This window comes from Gobio gobio (genome assembly GCF_949357685.1).
Source record: "Gobio gobio genome assembly, chromosome: 15".
Classification (NCBI taxonomy): domain Eukaryota; kingdom Metazoa; phylum Chordata; class Actinopteri; order Cypriniformes; family Gobionidae; genus Gobio; species Gobio gobio.
The window spans coordinates 43357699-43373348 of record NC_137108.1 but is presented as its reverse complement, the minus strand read 5'-3'; the positions used below and the strand labels follow the sequence as shown (position 1 = coordinate 43373348).

The following is a 15650-nucleotide window of genomic DNA, read 5'->3' as shown; positions in this document are numbered from 1 at the left end:
GCAGGCAAAGGGAGTGTGTGTCCGTGAGACGGGATCGGCATGCATGTGGACATACGCACACACGCACACAAAAATACACACAAATCCCCAGACAAACATTCAAATGCTCACCAAACTACATACAAACCTCACCACATAGTAAAAGGCAAACAAAGCTCTAAATACCATGTTGGTCATCATGATTTTGCAGCCAACATGCAGCTACAAGATAAACAAAACAAAACTCTTCTCTACAATTTCATCAGAATTATTCCGCAGCTCTTAAAATCCGAATCGTTTGCGAACAGGGACATGCTACCGGCTCAATGCACCTGACATAATAACAGTGGCGGGAAAAAACAGCAGAACAAAAACAAACACAGCGTGTGAACGTCTGCCAAGCACATGAGCAAACACAGAACTGACAGAGACGCATCATTAAAAACTATGGGACAGTTCCAAACCACGGCACTTTACAAACACAAACTTCTCTCTTGCTCAAATCAGAGTGGCGTTGGAAGAGAATATGATCAGGTCTATGAGATTTTATAATAATTAAAAAAGACAGATATTTTATTACAACTGTTTATTATTGAGTGAACAGAAACAAATTATTATTGGTACAAATTCAAATAACTTTTTACTTAATATATTAAGAAAATGTATAGTAATAATATTAATTTAATTATAATTATAAATGATTGACCTTAAAATCTTGGTTACACTTTATTTTAAAGGGATAGTTCACCCAAAAATGAAAATTAGCCCATGATTTACTCACCCTCAGGCCATCATATGGTGTATATGATATTATTCTTTCAGACGAATACAGTCGGAGTAATATTAAAAAATGTCCTGGCTCTCCCAAGCTTTATAATGGCAGTCCAAAATTTGAAGCCAAAAAAAAAGTGCATCCATCCATTATAAAAGTAATCCACACGGCTCAAAAATCTCCATATTTAACCCGTTATAAAGTAAAATATCTAGCTTCCGGCGGACCGCCTTCCGTATTCAGCTGACGAAGAATGTATATAGATATTTTACTTTATAACGTGTTAAATATGGATATTTTTCTTACAAAAACCCATTGATTCACTTCAGAAGGCCTTTATTAACCCTCCATAGCCGTGTGGATTACTTTTATAATGGATGGATGCCTCCATGGACTGCCACCTTAACGTGGTGGAGGGGTTTGAGTACCCGAATGACCCTAGGAGCTATGTTGTCCGGGGCTATATGCCCCTGGTAGGGTCTCCCAAGGCAAACAGGTCCTAGGTGACGGGTCAGACTAAGAGCAGTTCAAAAACCCCTCATGATGACAAAAAGACGGAGGACCGTGACGTCGCCCGGTATGGCGCAGCCGGGGCCCCACCCTGGAGCCAGGCCTGGGGTTGGGGCTCGTATGCGAGCGCCTGGTGGCCGGGCCTTCCCCCACGGGGTCCGGCCGGGCTCAGCCCGAAGGAGCGACGTGGGGACACCTTCCCGTGGGCCCACCACTCACGGGAGGGACCGTAAGGGGCCGGTGCAAAGCGAATCGGGCAGCAGTCGAAGGCGGGGGCCTAGACGACCCGATCCCTGGACACGGAAACTGGCTCTTGGGACATGGAATGTCACCTCGCTGGCGGGGAAAGAGCCTGAGCTTGTGCGTGAGGTTGAGAGGTTCCGACTAGAGATAGTCGGAATCACCTCCACGCATGGCTTGGGCTCTGGAACCACACTCCTCGAGAGGGGATGGACTCTTTACCACTCTGGAGTTGCCCATGGTGAGAGGCGGAGGGCTGGTGTGGGTTTGCTTATAGCCCCCCAGCTCTGCTGCCATGTGTTGGAGTTTACCCCGGTGAACGAGAGGGTCGTTTCCCTGCGGCTTCGGCTCGGGGATAGGTCTCTCACTGTTGTGTGTGCCTACGGGCCGAACGGCAGTGCAGAGTACCCGACCTTCTTGGGGTCTCTGGGAGGGGTGCTGGAGAGTGCTCCGACTGGGGACTCCGTCGTTCTACTGGGGGACTTCAACGCCCACGTGGGCAATGACAGTGAAACCTGGAGGGGCGTGATTGGGAGGAACGGCCCCCCTGATCTGAACCCGAGTGGTGTTCAGTTATTGGACTTCTGTGCTAGTTACAGTTTGTCCATAACGAACACCATGTTCAAGCATAAGGGTGTCCATCAGTGCACATGGCACCAGGACACCCTAGGTCGTAGGTCAATGATCGACTTTGTGGTCGTTTCATCTGATCTGCGGCCGTATGTCTTGGACACTCGGGTGAAGAGAGGGGCGGAGCTGTCAACTGATCACCACCTGGTGGTGAGTTGGATCCGATGGCGGGGGAGGAAGCTGGATAGACTCGGTAGACCCAAACGTACTGTGAGGGTCTGCTGGGAACGTTTGGCCGAGTCTCCTGTCAGAGAGATCTTCAACTCCTGCCTCCGGCAGAGCTTCGACCGGATCCCGAGGGAGGCTGGAGATATTGAGTCCGAGTGGACCATGTTCTCCACCTCCATTGTCAAAGCGGCTGCTCGGAGCTGTGGACGCAAGGTCTCCGGTGCCTGTCGAGGCGGCAATCCCCGAACCCGGTGGTGGACACCGGAAGTAAGGGATGCTGTCAAGCTGAAGAAGGAGTCCTATCGGGCCTGGCTGGCTTGTGGGACTCCTGAGGCAGCTGACAGGTACCGACAGGCTAAACGGACTGCAGCCCGGGTGGTCGTGGAGGCAAAAACTCGGGCCTGGGAGGAGTTCGGTGAGGCCATGGAAAAAGACTATCGGCTGGCCTCGAAGAGATTCTGGCAAATCGTCCGGCGCCTCAGGAGGGGGAAGCAGTGCCCTACCAACGCTGTTTACAGTGGCGATGGGCGGCTGTTGACCTCGACTGGGGATGTTGTCGGACGGTGGAAGGAATACTTCGAGGATCTCCTCAATCCCGCCGTCACGTCTTCCATTGAGGAAGCAGAGGCTGGGGGCTCAGAGGAGGACTCGTCCATCACCCGGGCTGAAGTCACCGAGGTGGTCAAGAAACTCCTCGGTGGCAAGGCACCGGGGGTGGATGAGATCCGCCCTGAGTACCTCAAGTCTCTGGATGTTGTGGGGCTGTCTTGGCTGACACGCCTCTGCAGCATCGCGTGGCGGTCGGGGACAGTGCCTCTGGGATGGCAGACCGGGGTGGTGGTCCCTCTTTTTAAGAAGGGGGACCGGAGGGTGTGTTCCAACTATAGGGGGATCACACTTCTCAGCCTCCCCGGGAAAGTCTATGCCAGGGTACTGGAGAGGAGAATCCGGCCGATAGTGGAACCTCGGATTCAGGAGGAACAGTGTGGTTTTCGTCCTGGTCGCGGAACACTGGACCAGCTCTATACCCTCTACAGGGTGCTGGAGGGTTCATGGGAGTTTGCCCAACCAGTCCACATTTGTTTTGTGGATTTGGAGAAGGCATTCGACTGTGTCCCTCGCGGCGTCCTGTGGAGGGTGCTGGGGGAATATGGGGTCCGGGGTCCTTTACTGAGGGCTGTCCGGTCCCTGTATGACCGAAGCAGGAGTTTGGTCCGCATTGCCGGCAGTAAGTCAGACTTGTTCCCGGTGCATGTTGGACTCCGGCAGGGCTGCCCTTTGTCGCCGGTTCTGTTCATAATTTTTATGGACAGAATTTCTAGGCGCAGCCAAGGGCCGGAGGGTGTCAGGTTTGGGGACCACACGGTTTCGTCTCTGCTCTTTGCGGATGACGTTGTCGTGTTGGCCCCTTCTAACCAGGACCTTCAGCATGCATTGGGGCGGTTTGCAGCCGAGTGTGAAGCGGCTGGGATGGGGATCAGCACCTCCAAATCCGAGGCCATGGTCCTCAGTCGGAAAAGGGTGGCTTGCCCACTCCAGGTTGGTGGAGAGTTCCTGCCCCAAGTGGAGGAGTTTAAGTATCTAGGGGTCTTGTTCACGAGTGAGGGGAGGATGGAACGGGAGATTGACAGACGGATCGGTGCAGCTTCTGCAGTAATGCGGTCGATGTACCGGTCTGTCGTGGTGAAGAAAGAGCTAAGCCGTAAGGCGAAGCTCTCGATTTACCGGTCAATCTACGTTCCTACTCTCACCTATGGTCATGAGCTTTGGGTCATGACCGAAAGGACAAGATCCCGGATACAGGCGGCCGAAATGAGCTTTCTCCGCAGGGTGGCTGGGCGCTCCCTTAGAGATAGGGTGAGAAGCTCAGTCACTCGGGAGGAACTCGGAGTAGAGCCGCTGCTCCTCCACATCGAGAGGGGACAGCTGAGGTGGCTCGGGCATCTGTTCCGGATGCCTCCTGAACGCCTTCCCGGGAAGGTGTTTCGGGCATGTCCAACCGGGAGGAGGCCCCGGGGAAGACCAAGGACACGCTGGAGGGACTATGTCTCCCGGCTGGCCTTGGAACGCCTCGGTGTCCCCCCGGAAGAGCTAGAGGAAGTGTCTAGGGAGAGGGAAGTCTGGGCATCTCTGCTTAGACTGCTGCCCCCGCGACCCGGCCCCGGATAAGCGGAAGAAGATGGATGGATGGATGGATGGATGGATGGATGCACTTTTTGGGGCTGCCATTCACTGCCATTATAAAGCTTGGAAGAGCCAGGACATTTTTTAATGTAACTCCAATTGTATTCTTCTGGAAGAAGAATGTCATATACACCTAGGATGGCTTGTGGGTTAGTAAATTATGGAATTTTTTAAAAAATTTTGGGGAGAACTATCCCTTTAAGATGTCTGTGTTACACTGTAATTATACATTTAAGTTCTAGGTAATATTAAGTTACTACATGTACTTACTATAGGGTTAGGATTAGGGTTTGGTTTGGTTTAGGGTTAGTTGCAGGTAATTATGCATAATATACAGTTATTACTGTAGTAACTACATGTGACATACGTAACAATGACACTTTAAAATAAAGTATTACCAAAATCTTTAATCAAAATAACTTCCCAACTCACATGAGATCGACCAATAGCAAACCACAACCAGTCAATTCCCAATGGACAAAATCAAGTCCAGCCCAACATTTTTTCGTTTTGAGAAGCCGTTTCACTTGTATATACGTCATAATAGGGAAGGAAAAGACTATCGCAACTTGCATTTCATGCAGACTTTAAGCATTTCCTAATAATCAGATTAAAGGAACACTCCACTTTTTTTGAAAATAGGCTCATTTTCCAACTCCCCTAGAGTTAAACAGTTGAGTTTTACCGTTTTCGAATCCATTCAGCCGATCTCTGGGTCTGGCGGTAGCACTTTTAGCATAGCTTAGCATAGATCATTGAATCTGATTAGACCGTTAGCATCTCGGTCAAAAATTACCAAATAGTTTTGATATTTTTCCTTTTTAAAACTTGACTCTTCTGTAGTTACATCGTGCACTCAGACCGACGGAAAATGAAAAGTTGCGATTTTCTAGGCCGAAATGTCTAGGAACTATACTCTCATTCTTGCGTAATAATCAAGGAACTTTGTGCCATACCATGGGTGCAGCGGCGCAATGATATTACGCAGAGCCTGAAAATAGGCTAACTTCCGTCAACATAACCAACGTGACAACCTGCTTGCACAGAGAGTGTGCTGGGGACTATTTCCAGGCACTGCGTAAAATCATTGCACCTGCTGAAACTGCCTGATCAAAACTCTTTGGTCATTTTTGAGCGAGATGCTAACGGTCTAATCAGATTCAATGATCTATGCTAAGCTATGCTAAAAGTGCTTCAGCCAGACTCGGTGATCGGCTGAATGGATTAAAAAACGGTAAAACTCAACTGTTTAACTCTAGGGGAGTTGGAAAATGAGCCTATTTTCAAAAAAAGGGGAGTGTTCTTTTAAAGGATGTTATAAGGCCACATTTGGGTGATTTAAACATGTTAAATGAATGTTAAAAGGATGTTTCCTTCGGGAACCCTGCAGTTGCACCTCTTCCAAACGTTTCGATGCCCACATGAGCTTCATCTACAGATGCTTTCCTTCACATGCTAATTGTATTCTTCAGGAGAATCTGTGCTGACTGCGCTGAACGCCCGTCTGAGGTTCTGTCCACTCAGCAGCTTCCCTGATCCTCGAGTTATACGTGCAGCTCATACTCAACTCGCTTGTTTTATCTTATCTTATCTCATCAGAAACAGGATCATTGATTTTCTTCTTTTCAAAGTCACATCGGAAGTCAATTTAGATACAGCTGAAACTTTTGATCAGAGCGGTCGAGGGACGCGTGTGCACAGACTGGAACTGCTGAGAATTTGGTGTTTGTTGTAACAGTACAGCGATGCACCATTTAAGAGAAATCAAAGCATAAAAAGAAGCGAGGGATGACACATGGAAAGTTACATGAAGCATTTGACATCCCTACTAGAGGTACTAATGCTTAACTAAATGTTTCTCCACTTGAGGCAACGCAACACTGAGCAAATAATGCTACACAAATTCATTAATTAAGCAAAATGTATTTCTCATAGGAAAAATTTCTATAATACCTCAAAAATAGACAGAAATGAGATTAAATGGAGAACAAAAGGAGACAGCTGTTTCCCAAAATTATCAATCAAGAGTTTCAGAAAATATCTCAATTGTGCTTATATTTGTATATCTCAGTATGAACTCAAACATTTCTCATCAAGAGCTACATTAATGTATAGCTTTATATTATTTAGGTTTGAAAACAGTTGTCTCATTGGTTTTTATTTGTGTAATATAGGTGAACCATCTTAATAATTAAAATTTTAGTATTTTCCCCTGAAATCCCCTTTTTGCTGTATACTACTATTCAAAAATTTGGGGGCAGTAATATATATATATATATATATATATATATATATATATATATATATATATATATATATATATATATATATATATATATATATATATATATAATATTTCTTTTTTTAAGAAATTAAAAAGTGACAGAAAAGACAAGTATGATTTTACAAAAGATTTCAATTTTAAATAAATGCTGTTCATTCATTCTATTAATAAAAGTATGGTTTGGTTTCAACAAAAATATTAAGCAGATGTTTTCAACATATATTAGAATTATTTCTGACGGATCATGTGACACTGAAGACTGGAGTAATGACGCTGAAAATTCAGCTTTGCATCACAGGAATAAATTACATTTTAAAATATATTTTAATAGAAAACAGTTATTTAAAATTATAATAATATTTCACAATATTACTGTTTTTACTGATCAAATAAATGCAGTCCTTGTGAAAATCTTGAATGGTATAGTGTATAGTAATACACAACAGTCATAGGTGGTTAAATGTAAAAATTTTGGGATTGTTGGTACATTTTTGGAGGTCAAAGTTACAGTATGTTTTCATAGAATAATAATAATAACTTGTTACATTTATATAGCGCTTTCTAGGCACTCTCCATATAGAAGGGGGGAATCTCCTCATCCACCACCAATGTGCAGCATCAACCTGGATGATGCGACGGCAGCCATATTGCGCCAGAACGCCGACCACACACCAGCTGATTGGTGGAGAGGAGACCGAGTGATGAAGCCAATCGTATATATATATGGGGATGTTTAGGAGGCCATGATGGACAGGGGCCAATGGGCAAATTTGGCCAAGATGCCGGGGCTACACCCCTACTCTTTATCGAAGGACATCCTGGGATTTTTAATGACCACAGAGAGTCAGGACCTCGGTTTAACGTCTCATCCAAAGGATGCTTGTTACAGTACAGTGTCCCCATCACTATACTGGGGTGTTAGGACCCACACAGATCACAGGGTGAGCACCCCCTGCTGGCCTCACTAACACCTCTACCAGCAGCTACCTAGTTTTCCCAGTTGGTCTCCCATCCAGGTACTGACCAGACTCAGCCCTGCTCAGCCTCAGTGGGAAACCTGTCTTGGGCTACAGGGTGATATGGCTGCTGGTAACAATAAACTCTCATATTAAAAGATCAAGGAAAAGTTGATACTTTAAGTCTCCTGAGCTTATAAAAAGATCAACATCTGAGCAATTAAAACGTAGTCCTATATTCAAGCTTCAGTGCTGCTCTTCCTCAAGTGGATCAAATCTGTGATCTGTGAGTGCTGACCTACTGAAAAGAATACGGCAGTCCTGTAAAGCGTTCAGACAGCCAGAGCAAACAAGCAAAGACACATTCCAGCGTGGACGTACGTAGATGGACAGACACGCAAACGACGGACAGAACGGTCCAGGAGATATTCAAAGAGAAAAAGAATAAGAAGACAGACCTGCTCTGCGAATATCCTGGGTTTCTGCTCAGGCACCACCCCTACCCTCAGCTCGTCTTCCACAGCCATGAGTCTTCATGGAAAACAAGAAAGCGAGGGAGAGAGAAAGGGTGAAAGAGGGAGACATTATTAGTTACAAAGCACACGGACATTATTGAGTTCAGACAATCAACAGCAAGTGTTCATCTGCCACACATAGCATATCTGAATGCTTTGATTGTGATATGAACAGTAGTAGCAATGGCTTCTGGTCCAATCTGGAAAGCAAATCTATCCAAAATATGCCATATTATGTCATGATGACATATTTCCATCATCCCATGGGAATAAGTGAGCTGATAAATGAAAATGGGCCACGTTGTACTGCTTCTAACGACGGCTGCCGCTCGTTCTGGCAGCTTATTTCAGCAATTACACGCCATTGAAGTGGCCGCCAGTGCGCATCAAAGTGACGTTCCGTTTCATACACCAAAACAGGGATGTTTTCATATCTCCACATGAACATTTCCTCACTGGAAATCACATCAGATGCTGTATTTAGGCACAAGTGGAAGCCAAGCCAAGCACTTTAATGGGCCTGATCTTGGTGTGATTATCAAGTGAATGACGGCTTTCTAAGGAATGATGTGCTTTGTGATGTTTGGTTTGATTTATGTTGACAAGACGAGTACAAGACAGTACATTAAATGTGTGCATCTGGGTCGATTATGAATGGTTTCATTGGATGGGTATCATTGAGCCAGTTTGGGGACAGATTTGACATTGTTTTGATGTCGATTGATATGAAATAGTCATGGATGATGCATTTATTTATTGCAGAAAAAGGCCCGTTCACACCAAGGACGATAACTATAAATATTTAGTTTTAAAAATCATTCTAGATGAAAAAGAATAGCACCATGGCACAGGAAAACAATATCGATGGAATCAACTTCAGAGCAATTTTTGACGATAAAGACATTGACAACCAATCAGAATCCATCCCGCTTAAGAGCTTGTAGCGACAGACGACAAAACTTCATGAACAATATCGCGCATTGGTGTGGACTCTAATATAGTTATCATTATAGGTGTGAACGGGACTTTACTTATTCTAGTCTTTAGCATTTATTCTAGTAAATAATGAATTCCACAGTTTAGGTTTAAAACAATACGATTGGATATTTTATTCCATTGATAAATGTACATGTATTATATTGCTTGTACAAAATTCCAATGCAAAAGTAAAAAACAAAACAAAAACAAAGACAAATTTAGTGCTTCAAGACATCTAAAACAGACAGAAGCATCCAATTTATTCCAGATATGCTCAGGCCTGGTTTATATTGTTTATTAACAAAGGTCAGACAAAAGGTCATGGGGTCAGACACATTTCACAAGCAGAGGTCAGAAGGGTCACGAGAGGGAATCATTGATAAACTTTCATTGTGCTATTTGTCATCGCTACAGTTATTAAGGTATATTTATTGCACACAGTTTGGCTACAAGAGTTAAATATATATCTCGTATACAGAATATATATGATTCTATGCTCTATATTTCTGAATAAATAGCTTTTAAAATAATTTATAGGGAAGCAATGTCTGTTATTGTTTTCTAACAGTATAGATTATTTAATACACACATCAATTCAATATATGAAAGACTAACAATGGAAAAGAAAAAAGGCTAAAAAGGCTTATTTCAGTGCAAACATTCCATATTCTTCAAAATTATTATTTATATCAACATCACATTACAAAAGAGAGTTTCTAAAAAAATTCATTTCAGTCTTAAATTAATTCACTTTTTATGTGTCTTGATCTATAATTAATATCTCTATGTTTATTTCACAAACAGCACCACACAAAATAAGATATTCATAAGCATGACTACTCACTTACCTCATGTTAATATTTTATACTGTATATTCTTGCCATTGTACATTGAACATAATACCAAAACACACCCAACGCTACACTGATTTGTGTTAATATATTTCTATGAAGGTTAAAAAAAATGAATCCTGGTCAAATTTCACAATGAAATCAAAATCATTATTTTGTAGTTTGCATTATTAAAAATAAATAAATAAAAAGCAGCATACATTTAAGGCAGTGGAATAAATACCATGATATACAAATATAAAAATATAAATAAATAAATAAGTGTTAGAAGCAGGAAAAATGGGCAAGCGTAAGGATTTGAGCGAGTTTGACAAGGACCAAATTGTGATGGCTAGACGACCGGGTCAGAGCATCTCCAAAACTGCAGCTCTTGTGCAGCTCTGCAGTGGTCAGTATCTATCAAAAGTGCTCCAAGGAAGAAACAGTGGTGAAAAGAAAAGTGTCAGGGTGCCCATGCTGACCCCCAGGTGGCCTGGTCTGATGAATCATGTTTTCTTTTACATCACGTGGATGGCCGGGTGCGTGTGCATGGGAGCACATGGCACCAGGATGCACTATGGGAAGAGGGCAAGCCGCCGGAGGCAGTGTGATGCTTCGGGCAATGTTCTGCTGGGAAACCTTGGGTCCTGCCATCCAGGTGGATGTTACTTTGACACGTACCTAAGCATTGTTGCAGACCATGTACACCCTTTCACGGAACTGGTATTCCCTGGTGTCTGTGGCCTCTTTCAGAGGATAATGTGTCCTGCCACAAAGCAAAAATGGTTCAGGAATGGTTTGAGGCGCACAACAACGACTTTGAGGTGTTGACTTGGCCTCCAAATTCCCCAGATCTCAATCCAATCGAACATCTGTGGGATGTGCTGAACAAACAAGTCCGATACATGGAGGCCCCACCTCACAACTTACAGGACTTAAAGGATCTGCTGCTAACATCTTGGTGCCAGAGACCACAGCACACCTTCAGTGGAGTCCATGCAAAAGGGGGACCAACACAATATTAGGTCATAATGTCAAGCCTGACCGGTATGTATATATATATATATATATATATATATATATATATATATATATATATATATATATATATATATATATATATATATATATATATATATATATATATATATATATATATATATATATATATATATATTAGTGCTGTCAATCGATTAAAAAATTAACTAATTAATCGCATTAATAATATAATCGCTCTAATTAATCATGATTTTCGGTCCTTATATATATATATATATATATATATATATATATATATATATATATATATATATATATATATATATATATATATATACTGTATATATATATATATATATATATATACTGTATATATACACGCTGTTAACTGTTATATATATACAGTATATATTAAAGTATTTGTGGATCATGGTATTTGCTGCCTTAAATGAATAATTTTCTATTGATTTTGGAGTGAAACATGACCTGGAACAGGTTTTGTGAGATTCAGTCATGAGTTTGAATATTAGGAATCATATATGAGGCTTGTGTTTGAATATAAGATAACACAAGCCTCTTTCTGAAGCTTGGAAATATCTGCTTTTATTGCATATTTCAAAATGAATGCTCTTGACACTGAAACCCGAACAACTGAAATCCAAATGTGATGAGGAGTGGTTGACACATGAGATCGCTGTTTTTGTGATAGCACATAGAGATATGGAAAACATGAACATCTGAAATATGATCAATTCACACTTTCATCACACAGTATGTTCCAGAACACAGTGAAGAGAGAAGTGCAGCAGAGAACATGAACATGTAGTTCAGGAAGAGATGATTCTGTGCATTTTCAAGATGTTCTGCTACAATTACTGATGGTTATTCGGAAGAGAAATCCCCAGCACCATTTCTGTTTCAAGACAAACAGGTAGAAGCCAAATAAAGGCTTGCCTACATACTTTATTATTGCAGCTACGCAGATTTTCACGCATTAAAGGATCAAATCACCCTAATGAATGAAAATCATCATCATTTACACACCCTCATCTCATTCTTAAACCCGTATGACTGTCTTTTTTCTGTTGAACACAAAAATGTATGGTTGCTTTTATGGGGCCCTATTTTAATGATCTGAGTGCATGGTCTGAAGCGCATGGCGCAGGTGCACTTAGAGTTTAGGTCCGAATCCACTTTTGCTAGAGCATGGTCTAAAAGATTTGTAGGTAGTCTCTTAATGAGTCATGGGTGTGTTTTGGGCATAACGTGCAATAAACCATTCAGAGTCTCATCTCCCATTCCCTTTAAAATCCAGTTGCGCTTACACCATGGTGGAATTTGGGAGCGTAAAGACTGAACGCTTCTCCAGAGAGGAATCCTTTTATTTTTAATATAAAAAATGTTTGTTTGCTGCTGCGCGTCCCTGTGTGTGTAATAAGCTGAGTGTACGCGCGTTGTGTACCCACCTACACACATAGAAAAAGGTTGTCAAAATTTTACCTTTAGGGATACAACAGCTTATCGCTGGGGCAGTACCCTTAAAAGGACTTCTTTGTACCTTTTTTGACACAAAAAGTTTCATGGCAATACCTTAAGGTATGTATTTGTACTCTAAGGAACTAATATGCACCTTTTAGAAGTAAAAAAGGTACAAAGATGTCCTTTTAAGGGTACTGCGCCAGCGACAAGCTGTTGTACCCCTAAAAATACAAAGATACAGATACCGCTAAAATTCACACACTGCACCTTTAAATAACACAAAAAATACTGCTCTATTGACCAGGTTTTTGTTGGTCAATGGCGCAGTCATTTTCAGTTGCTTCAAAATAGCAATGCGCCAACAATGCGCCTAAACACACTTAGTTTTCAGACCGACACGCCCATGGGCACACAGATGCAAGTGCATTTACTATTTAAACAACGTGGCACTGGATGTAAAAATGATAACTGCGTGGGGCTGAAACTAGCAAAAAACACTTGCGTCACGCCTGGAGTTTCATTGCGCCGGGTGTGTGATAGGGCCCATGGTGTTTTTTGTCCTTTTTGAAGCTTAAGAGAGAAAAAAAGCTATATGAAGACTAAAAAAAATATATTTTGTGTTCCATTGAAAAATTAACAGTATACAAGTTTGCAACAACATGAGGCTGAATAAATAAATCACAAGATTTCTATTAATGGATGAATGGTCCTTGTAAGAGCTTTAGAAAATGGCAATATTTCTTTCTGAACAAGTTCTTAAAACATTAGCTTTCTTTTCAGCTTAAGCACAATTTATGACACTTTGTCCATGTCGAACTTGTTTCCTCAGACGGCATTGTTTCAAATGACACATACATGAACAATACTGCAAACATACGACTGCTTCGATTACAAACACATCCTGTTCATCCTGAGATCATTCCAGAAAGGCATTGCACTAATACACGCCAAGGAAGGAAGAGACGATGATTTATATTTTTATGCCCTTTTGGGAGTAAGACCCCTGGTCTCCCTTCACCAGCTGAGTGTCTTCACTCCATGTCTTCATTCCTAGAATTGGATTAAAATAGCAATATACTCTGTGACACAAAATATGCAGTAAATGCCGCATTACAGGAAGTTACATCATCATTTCATCAACCAATGGGTGGGGTGATGTCATTTCTAACAGTGAATATTGGAAGATGCGTCTCTGTAGACTCGCAAAGACGCAACGAATCCAAATAGCACAGAGTAATAAAAATGATGAAATTAAAGAAAAACAACAACAGGAAGGAAATAAACCCAGTTCATCAATTAAAAAGTAGCTTTGTGATGACACAACACGGCAATTAAGAGACTGAGAAGTCCATGTGTAAACTATGATACATAAATGGCAGACGCTCTAGGAAACCCCTTATAAAATGTATAAAACATATACAGTGACCCTAAAAAGTATTTGGACATATTTCTTTAAAGGATTAGTTCATTTTAAAATGAAAATTTCCTTATAATTTACTCACCCCGATCTCATCCAAGACGTTCGTGTCTATCTTTCTTCAGTCGAAAAGAAATTTTTCAGAAAAATATTCCAGGATTTTTCATCACATAATGGACTTCAATGGCAACCAACGGGTTGAAGGTCCAAATCAATGCAGTTTCAAAGGAAGGGCTTCAGAGGCTCTACACGATCCCAGCTGAGGAATAGGGTCTTATCTAGCCAAACCATCTGCCATTTTCAAGAAAAAATAAACATTTACATACTTTTGAACCTAAATTGCTCATCTTGCGCTGCTCTGCGACACGCCACGGATTGCATAATCGTGTTGGAAAGGTCACGCTATAGACGTAGGCGGAAGTACCGCCCCAAGCGAACGTGCGAAGACTAATACAAATGACCTTTACAAAAAAAAAACCCATATCCAACTTCAAAATCGCCTGACATCGTTGTTTAACCTTTTTTCGCTAAAGGATGTTTGTATTAATCTTTGCATGAGCGCTTTACAAACACGGGGGGCGGTACTTCTGCCTACGTCTAGCGTGAACTTTCCGACGTGATTACATATACGTTTAAATTTTTGTTAGAAAATGACAGATGGTTTCGCTAGATAAGACCCTATTCCTCAGCTGGGATCGTGTAGAGCCTCTGAAGCCCTTCCTTTGAAACTGCATTGATTTGGAACTTCAACATTTTGGTTGCCATTGAAGTCCATTATATGGAGAAAAATCCTGAAAATGTTTTCCTCGAAAAAAGTAATTTCTTTTCGACTGAAGAAAGAAAGACATGAACATCTTGGATGTGATGGGGGTGAGTAAAATATATGGAAATTTTCATTTTGAAGTGAACTAATCCTTTAAAGGTCCTATGGCATGGATTTTTTAATTATTTTATAATGTTTCCTGAGGTGTACTTATATTGTGTGGTTTTTACATCAAAAAATGTCATAATTTAGAAATAAAAAGCATTTTTTTCTATACTGATATTAGCCCTTTGGCTTGAATGCTCTGTTTGAAGGTGCGTGTCTGCTGTGAGACTTCAGTGAAAAAGCCCACTGTTGTGATTGGCTGACATCTTTGCATTTGAAATGAGTATTAGATTATGTGGTGAAGGGGGCGTGGTTTAGCGAGGTCTGCAAGCGCTGCCAGAGAGAGAGAGACGGGGCTGCATGTGGACCAGAGAGAGACGGAGAGCTGGATAAAGATTGCTGAGAAAGTTATATTGTTGAGAGCGCTGTGAGTGCGATTTTATTTTGTTCGTATCTGAGAGTTCTGAATAAACACAAGTCCCAGTCACGCCGATGACTGGTAAACACAAGTTACCATTACAGCTGTCGAGATGAACGAATCGTCAAAGTGTTGACCAGGGGTCCTCCAGAAGGTTCCAAGGGGTCCCCAGAAAAATGTCAGAGAATACAAAGACAAAGCAAAAATGGATCAAGTCTACCGAACATTCTACCGGTTTCATTTCTAAATTTTTCTCTCCTTTCTTGCCGTATACTTTCCAGAATTGTATATGTTTGCTTTGTATCTTTCTAGAGAGTTTTTCTTGCTCACTGGGGTTGTAAGGTGGTTTTCTTAATGCAGTACGTAAGCTGCTTACATACATTTATTGTGAAGGTTGCTTATAAAAATAAGTTTTAATTGAAA

The 15650-nt window shown here is 41.9% G+C and overlaps 1 protein-coding gene across 1 annotated transcript in view; it reads right to left on the bottom strand.

Annotated features, from left to right (window-relative positions):
* syngap1b (synaptic Ras GTPase activating protein 1b) overlaps window positions 1-15650 on the bottom strand; it is a gene marked incomplete at both ends in the record, with an annotated part of 89036 nt that overhangs the window by 10280 nt on the left and 63106 nt on the right. Inside the window, one exon of the mRNA XM_079837046.1 lies at window positions 8182-8254. Coding sequence (XP_079693172.1) covers window positions 8182-8254 — 73 coding nt within the window. The remainder of the gene's footprint in view (window positions 1-8181; window positions 8255-15650) is intronic.